This window comes from Microtus ochrogaster, linkage group LG2, assembly GCF_000317375.1.
Source record: "Microtus ochrogaster isolate Prairie Vole_2 linkage group LG2, MicOch1.0, whole genome shotgun sequence".
NCBI lineage: Eukaryota > Metazoa > Chordata > Mammalia > Rodentia > Cricetidae > Microtus > Microtus ochrogaster.
In genome coordinates this window covers 10,199,177-10,208,167 of record NC_022028.1, presented here as the reverse complement: position 1 = coordinate 10,208,167, position 8,991 = coordinate 10,199,177, and the positions used below count along the sequence as shown (strand labels likewise).

The following is an 8,991-nucleotide window of genomic DNA, read 5'->3' as shown; positions in this document are numbered from 1 at the left end:
CCAGGGGCGACGGCCTGCTGCTGCTCGGCACCCGCGCGGCGGCGCTCGGAGGAGGTGGCGGCGGCCTGAGAGAGAGCCGCCGGGGCAAGCAGGGGCTCTGGGTGAGGAGCGGCGCGGCGGCGGCGGCGGCGGCGGGTGGGGGGCGCCCGGGCAGCGGCATGAAGGATGTGGAGTCCGGCCGCGGCAGGGTGCTGCTGAACTCGGCGGCCGCCAGGGGCGACGGCCTGCTGCTGCTCGGCACCCGCGCGGCGGCGCTCGGAGGAGGTGGCGGCGGCCTGAGAGAGAGCCGCCGGGGCAAGCAGGGGGCCCGGATGAGCCTGCTGGGGAAGCCGCTCTCTTACACCAGCAGCCAGAGCTGTCGGCGCAACGTCAAGTACCGGCGGGTGCAGAACTATCTGTACAACGTGCTGGAGAGACCCCGAGGCTGGGCGTTCGTCTACCACGCGTTCGTGTGAGTACCCGCCCCCCCGTGCGCCCCCCAACCAAGCCCACTGTGAGGGAGCCCCCTGCGCCTGAACCCCTGGGGTGCACTTGGAACCCGCGCCCTGGCCGGAGGCGCGGAAACGCGAGCGCGGGCGCGCACACACACACATACACACACGTGGTGGTTTTTATTTCTTTGCACGTGTTCGCGATAGAGCCCTCTGGAGCCCTCCATCTCTCTTGTCCCACCTCTCGCACTTGTTCAGATTGAACCATGTTGCCCTACAGCACCCAAAAAACTGCCGGTCAGTTCCAGGTACCTGTGTGGTTGGAGGCAGAAGCAGAATTTAGACGACTCAGATAATCGGGAGTGATTAGGTCTTGACATACGTAAACTTAACTGAGTGGGGCGCCCAGGAGCTGGGAAACGCTCTGGGAGGATGGGCACCAACCTGAGGCTGGAGAGTGTATCATAGGAGGGGGGTGGCCGTGTGGGATGGAGTGGAGACGAGAAGGTGAAGGGTGGGTCCACAGTCAGCCCTGGAGGTCCAGCAGAGGAAGCTGCTACATGGTGGAGAGAGAGAGAGAGACTAGGTTTTAAGCGCGCCCGCCCGGAAACACGCCTGGCCACCATCACAGCTGTCACCAACGGAAAATCTGTCAGTGCATGTAGTCCTTGCAACAGAAAGGTGGCTTGAGTCTAGGAGTGCTAGCGGGGCCACGCAAGCTCTGCTCCACTCAGCTGCAGCAGCAAGTGGGGAACCCTGGGTTCAGGAACATGGCCCACAGTGCCAAGGCAGAGACTCGAGGGGTCAGTTCTGATCTGGATCAAGCACTGGGTTCAGTTGGCATTTATGGCACTGAGACAAAGTGTGGTGTGTGTGTGTGTGTGTGTGTGTGTGTGTGTGTGTAGGTGTGTGTGTGTGCGCGCGCGTGCATGTGTTAAGTAAGTCTTGCCATCTAGCAGAGAATGCTTAATGAGAAAATGATTGGAAGCAAATGTTTGTTTTTCCCTTAGGCGTTAAAAACCTTTCAGTGGCTTTAAAGTTTACTACTGTTTTTCCCACCACGTCCATTCATTCGATCTCCTGTTAGAGTTAGGTTTATCTGGACGATTTACAGTCGTCTTTATGTCGTTACACCCTGTCTAATTCACTGGTTTTAAAGAACCCTCCGCCTCCCTCCCTTCCTTATGTTAAAGCGAACTATATTAGCCTTAGGAGACCTTCCGAGAAAGTTGCAGGCACATGCTGACTGATTCCTTGTTTCTTACTTAGTAAAATATGTTTGGGGCACGCAAAAATTCCTTCAGAAATGAAGCATGCCATCCTATACTTATCCTTCCCCTGGAATGAAAAATTGGCACCAACCCAGGAAACTTAAAAAATCATACTAACCGGAGAGAAGGGACTGGTTTTGTAAATAGGCGAACGTGAAATATGACCAGGTAGAACTCAGGAAATTGGTCGTGTCTGCACGCTGGGGCCCTGGTGTCTGGAAATTTTTACGGTTCCAGATTGATGTGAACATGTAAGATTAGGTGGACTATTCCCGTCAGCTTTCTATGTTTGCAAGGCACTCACAGGGAATGTTGTTTTTGTATCATCATTGCACCCAAACGTATAAGCCCTATCCATTGTGGATGGAAGAGTCGCACGGATTTAGATGGAATTAATGGCAAGGAAACACCACTGACACTTGTTAAGCTCATCTCCTTGGCTTGATATGCAATTAATCTAGTACTTAATGAGCCTAATAAATTATTTTGACCTGTCTGAATATACTGAAAAATTTAGCAGTGATGATGCTTAATTTGCAGGAAATGTCCACAGTATGGATAATGATATTTTTAGAACATGCTCAAAATAGTCATGACTTTGAGTTTTAAATATGATGTAATACATTGCATTTTATCTGGGTAAACTGCGTGTTATGGATTCAGAGACACAACCACCATTGTTGAACATGTTGATGTCTCCTCAGCATTGTTTATAAACATGAATGAACATTTCTCAAGATACAATATTTTCTTTTTGATATCTGGTTGTTAAGTCAGTTATTCTGGGCTTCTGGGACTTCTTACACTTCAACAAATGGCTGCTTTAAAAGGTTCTAGTTTCAAGTTAACAGTTTTTCCCTGTTAGCCAGCTTTATCAGTGAATTATGTGGTAAGTAGTACATAAATTAAGTGCTTGCCAGCACAGTGTTGCTAATATAAAGTTCTCCATAATGCTTCAAAGAGCCTTGTGGCTATAGGGTTGGAGCATTTCAGCTACATAGTGATACGAGATCCACATTAGCAGGCAATCAGAGTGGACAGAGTCAGTGTCTGAGAAGATGGCACACAACCACTGCAGAGTCCGGGGCAAAGAGGGGTAATCACTACTTATGACTTTAAATGAGGTTTTGAATAGCAGGAATTTACACATTAAATTAATAAAGCAAGGTTACTTTGAGCTGTAAGCCTAATAAGACCTTTACAGGAAACTATAAGAAAATAATTTCTAGGGAGGTGTAACTAACTAATGCCCTGCCTGCCTGGGAATCCTCAAATCTTACTTTAATAACGGTTTTTGTAGCATATTAAGGTCCATGCCAAGAACAAGTACATTGTGATTAATGAGGCGCTTGAGGGATGAATTTACTTGGTTAGCCCGGTGTTTCCACTGCCAAGAAACGAGAGAACTGTGTTTAATATTATACTTCAGGTAAAGAGAAATTTCCGTTAAAATATGTGAAAATAATTATTATAATGATATTTTAATGGTCTGAATGTGATCTTATGAGTATATATCCCAGACTACTGGTAAGGATGCTGGCAAGAACAGAGGTGATGTGCTTCAAGTGACTTCTTCCTCTGAATTTGTGGGCCTTAGGTGATCCAGGCACTTCCTGCTCTTTTGGAGTCCCCTGGCAGCAGTGTGCTCTGTCTTCAGCTGTGACACAATTAACTAGATGAGCTCTTAAAATAGGAGATGATTCTCTTTGCCCTTCTTTGGGGGGAAATTTACAAGAATTATGGTGGTTGCAGGAGTTTGTGATAGGGTCCCTAAGGTAAATTTGTGTCACTATGGCAAGCGTGGTCAGTCCTGAGGACTCTCAACAGGAAGCGCTGTGAGATGCATCCATGCCAACATATCTGTCTAGCATCACATTGCACAGTGTCTTCGCCTGATTTAGTACTATGGATGAGAATTCATAAATACTTTAAACTAGAATATTCCACCAAAGCTAGGGACCCTGGAGTCATCCTTCCCCTCCCCTGCCCTCAAATGACCATTAAATTTTGCTCATTGGATTAGAAATATTTTTCCAGATATATCTCTTCCTGTCGTTTGCTGCTTTCTCTACCCTTCCAGTTTCTCCCAACCTATCCTCTAACTTGTCTTTATCCTATAGACTGGCTGGCCATCTTCCTTCTATTTCCAACCTTGTAGCTGCCACCCTGACACAAGTATTATTAATAAAAACTAAATATGATTGTATCATTCATAGACTTCCCCATTTATGCATATTTGAACATCTGAGGAGTGTGATGATTTCCAAGTTAATGAGTCAAAGCCCTCTGATTTCAAGGAGAAAAGGCATTTGGGTGAGTGTAAGCCTTTCAACAAGTATGAAATGATGCTCAGTATGATGACAGAAGAGATAAGTCATAAAGCTTCATGCAAAAGAGGAGACAGTACGGCTGAGATCAGAAAAGCGAGCAGTCTTTAAAAGGGAAATTATACATGGTCTGAGTTTGGACAATTAAATAAGCTATTTCAGGTGGACAGCACAGAGCAAATGAGCGATCTTGATAGAGACAATAACTTTAGTGAAAATGTAGGTTTGTGGATGTGTTGTAACTGTAAGGATCTTAAGGGAAGGGGAACTGTGGTTGGTATGTAAAATGAATAAACAAAAAGTCTTGCAGGATGAAGTTTTTTTTTTTCAAAAAAAAAGGATAAGGGGGCATGTACCTAATTTTGAATAGTCTATGATGATGGTCCTGGAACCTTGTCTTTATCCTATAGACTAAAGTGGTTAATGAATGGTGGAAATCAAGAGGATACGTCTTAGTTTGGAAAATGAGTTGGGAGAGGGAAGTTAAAATGGAGTTAGGATGACCTGTAATTTTTAAGAGGTAACAATTTTAGAAAATTTCCATTCTTTCCTACTATATATATATTTTTTCTTATCAAATTCACCCTGAAAATGTCTGTTGGTTCTCTGTGTGCTGGGCTGCTGAAAAAGGGAGAGATGATTGCATAAGGAACTAAGGGAATAACTCTGGGGATAAAAAGAGATTCAACCAGCAATGTTTCTTTTTCTTCTAAAATTCTTTCTTTGAGACTTTTGTACAATATATTTTTTTATTATACCCACTCCCTATTTCTCCCCTCCATCTCCTCTCAAGTCTCCTCCCACTTTCCCATCTTAATTTCATATCTTGTTCTTTAATAACCCACAAAGTCCTGTTCATGTTGCCTGATTGCCACCTGTGTAGAGCTGTTCACTGGCATGTGCACAACCTAAGGAGGGGCAAGACCCCTAAACAAAATGTTTCCTCACCTACCGGCCATCAGCTGACAGTAACTCTTCAGTTGGGGTGGGGCCTTGAGAACTTATTGTGATCCATGATGGAACATTATCTGGTTTGATCTTGTACAGGCAACCACCGCTGATGTGAGTTTGGCATGTCTGGAAGGTACTATGTCATGGTGTAATAGGTTCTCCTAACCCCTGGCCCTTAGAATTTCTGTGCACCCTCTTACTTGATGGTCCATACCTTTGATGGGTAAGGGGAGAGGTGTGATACCCATGTCCCATTTAGGGCTGAGTACTCCAGTCATTTGTTTAAAAACAATATTAGAGATACAGAATTGATTGGATGTTTTCATTTATCTGAGGGGCCAATGGAGATGATTCCAGCCTGTGATTTGGGAACTAGAAGTATCATTCAGTAATTTATGTGGCAAACCGTGAAGACTCAAGTTCACAGGAATATAAAGAGTTCAAATTTGTTCAAGTAGAATGTCAGATGTGCTTAGTTATTTGGGCGACAATTGGAAAACCTGGGAACAGGAATCCAGCTTAAGTCTTGTCTCATGGGCTTTAGGTCAGCAACCATTAGCATTTCAAGTGCATAGAAGTCACACAGGAAAATGCTTTGAGGGAATCAATTCACTGAAAAAAAATCTTGAGGTTAATAGAAATGTCTTGATGCTATACCTAGATTATGAAATCTTTATCAGCTTGTGACAATTAGAACAATGAATCAAAAATCAGCAAAAAGCGAAAAGGGTGGATGAGTAAGAATCTGAAGATAGACCCAGAACACTGATGGAATAATCCAGAGGCTCAGAAACTGATGAAACTTTACTGGATTTCTTATGAATGACGCTCCTGAAGAACAAGGTCTTTGTTGCCAAAGCACATGTGGAATGTCTCAGGTCATAAGTATATTTTAGTATATCCAAGCAAGTATGATTAGGAATTATGTAAATTAGGCTCCAGGTTCCTTGGGACAGTTCACGAGAACCTCATGTCATCTTTGTGACTTAATTCTAGCCCTCCCCAAGTCCCCATCCCCCTGATTACTAACTAGCCTTGCTTGCCCACTCTGTCCCGTATCTCATGACTATTCTATTGTTCATGCTATGCTATTTTTCCCACGGAGTATACCCTGACTTTTCAACACATACAAAAGTCGCTTCACAGGCACATTTCCAGGCAGTTGGTATGGATGAGGTAGGTACCACTTTTCTTAGATTCCATTGCATTCTGGGAAGGCAATGAATAATAGATTATGGTGCTTCATTTATCTTTGTGGTAGTGGTGTCTTTTTGCCCCAGACCTTTAGTATGGGGGAAAACTTCCCTTGCAGAAAGTCTACTTAATTCAGAATCTCATTTATTTAACAAGGTCTTAGGTATCTCATCAGGCCGTGTTAATTGCTAACTGGATGAGTGAAGGAGTGGTTTTCTTTGGAAGTCCTCCATGCAGAAATTTCAAGTAAGCCAAAGCTGAAAGAAATACCAGGTCTTTGCAATTTTCTTGGAGATGCTAATGCCTCAGAAGATGACGGCTTGACCTCTACCTTTTCTAAGTAAGTGATGTGGCGCAATCATTTGGCCCTTTGGGTTTCTGACTCTTCATCTATGCATGGCCATAATAGTGTCTGCCACCCAAGTAAAATGGCAGAATAGAATGATTCTAAAATGCTTTCACAGAAGGAACAAAGTATTTGGAATACAAAGTTATCTGGTATTTTAATCATTTCCCTTCTCATCTCCGAGCTGGAATGTAGCGATATTTCAGTTATAGTTTTAATAAAGAAAGCTTGTCTGAAGGTCCGAAAGTAAAACAGCCCCCCGGTCAACCTTACAGACCAGGCAGTGGGGACACACACCTTTAATCGCAGTAGCCACACTAGTTTGCCACAGAAACCAGGCAGTAGTGGCGCACACCTTTAATCCCAGCTCTAGAGAGGAATATAAAATGGGAGGAGACAGCTCTCATACACAGTCTCATTTGAGATTCCTGGAGGCAGGAGGAGGTAGAGGTAAGAGCCAGTGGCTGTTTGTTTTGTTTTTCTGACCTTCGGGTTGAACCCCAATTTCTGTCTCTGGGTTTTTATTAATCATACTACATGGATAATTATCTTTTAATCCATGGCTATACCTTCATGCCCTACTCCTCAAGTTCTATGTGCCCTACCATAGCTAAAGGCATTTTTCCAATATTTAGCACAACATTTCTCTGAATGGAGAAGGACCCTGGTCCTTGCCTCTCCCCACTCCATGTGCTTAGAACGCCAGTCCCGCTCCTGGGTCACTAATACCCAGAACTCTTTTTTGCACAGCTGTAGTACATGTGTACATCTTAGTACATTTACTGATATGCCAACTCTGCAGACCATACTAGTTCCCCTTTGGTAGATGGAATTTTACTCTACTGTTGGCTTTCTGTATCGGATGTCATTAGATCTAATTAATTGCTTATTATTTGCATAAGAATTTTGTTCCAAATTAAGTCTGTATCTATAGAAACTGATGCTTACATTTTGTTTAAAAGGCATTCATTAAAAAAATACTTATTTCCCTTAGGTGCAGAGGGATTCAATTTATTCTGCTTTATATTCAGCTAATATAGTAATATAATATATACCATTGCAAATCAGTCTATTTTTTAAAAACATAAATAAATACTTTCGTACTTGAGGCCTATGGAGCTAATTAAAAATGTTAAAATTGTTCATATATCAACATTGGGAATAGGATGACATAAAAGAAACAAAAATATGAGAACAGTATTTCAAAGTGGAATAAAGTTGTGGTGCAAGAAGCACTATAAACAAGGAAGATAGCCAGAAGCCTTTTGATAATTGCTTGCAAAGGAGTAATGCCAATATTAATTTTTAATTGCAAATGGCTATTTTGGCAGATGAAAATGCCGGCAGAGCATGTTTTGCCCTAACCCAGTGGTGTGAAACTACTGGAAGCCAAAACATTGACTAGCCACAATCCAGTTATACAGGAGGATGTGTCCATGTTTATTTCTCATTTTTCTTCAGGCATTTATAAGTGTACTCTTCAACATTCTATTTGGTTGCAAAATGGGAGGCAGATCAGCATGTAAACTTCGCTTTTTTTTGCATTATTAGTAAAATTCTTTGATGAGTTTCAGAGATTCCTAGTGATTCTTTTAACATTTTTTTGCATGACTTTGTCAGAAGAGTGAGTTTCCTAAGTGTTTGTTAATTCATAAGTTCTCTAATTTGAAAATAATGCTTACTTTTCTATTAGGTATATGTGTTTGCTAGTCTACACACATCGCTAAGCTTACAACATCAACACACACACTGCATTCATCATCAGAGAGTTTACCTTTCTTCTGTTACTCCAGTGAAAGCCAAATGAGTGAAGTGAAAAAAAGAAAGAAAGAAAAAGAAAGAAAAATGCTAAATTCATTCAGTTATATAAGATTAGCTGGTAAATTTAAAGTTAATTGATTTTAAGTTTATGTGAAGAGATATGGCTTTTGCAAACATAGTCATATTGGATATTATCCCCTTAGTGATATTTATAAGGCTATTCTAGACTGTTTCTTCTTGACTCCATGGTAATATTAAAGTTTATATGTCCTTGTCTGTAATCATACATCCAGTTTCTCATGTAACTTAAAGACACAGAAGTTAATGTGTTCAATGCTAGTTATTCCACAAAGTGGATAATATCACAAAAGCACATGATTAGGTTCAAATTCAACCTCAGTTTTGCTTCTACTGATTTGATAGCCACAAGGAAGTTGCTTTTAATACCAGCTTTTTTAGTTTGTGAAATGGGAACAGGACATATTAATTTATAAGATTAGAGTTGCATGTGAGAGCTGTGTGTATTTATATAAAATATTTAAAATATGTATACTTCCATTAATGTGTTGACTGCTTTTGACACTGTTAATACAGTTAGGAATAATATGGTAGAAATCTCTATTTCCATTCTAAAATTCTATGATTTTAAAAAGTATTACCACCTATTGGTTAATCTTTGAAACAGATAGAACTAAGGCAGGCAATAATAA

The 8,991-nt window shown here is 41.9% G+C and overlaps 1 protein-coding gene across 3 annotated transcripts in view; it reads left to right on the top strand.

The window, feature by feature from the left end:
* Positions 1-8,991, top strand: part of Kcnq5 (potassium voltage-gated channel subfamily Q member 5) — a 529,997-nt gene that overhangs the window by 1,126 nt on the left and 519,880 nt on the right. For all 3 annotated transcript variants that reach the window (XM_026785580.1, XM_026785581.1, XM_013351081.2), the window contains exon 2: positions 102-451. In XM_026785580.1, coding sequence (XP_026641381.1) covers positions 102-451 — 350 coding nt within the window. The remainder of the gene's footprint in view (positions 1-101; positions 452-8,991) is intronic.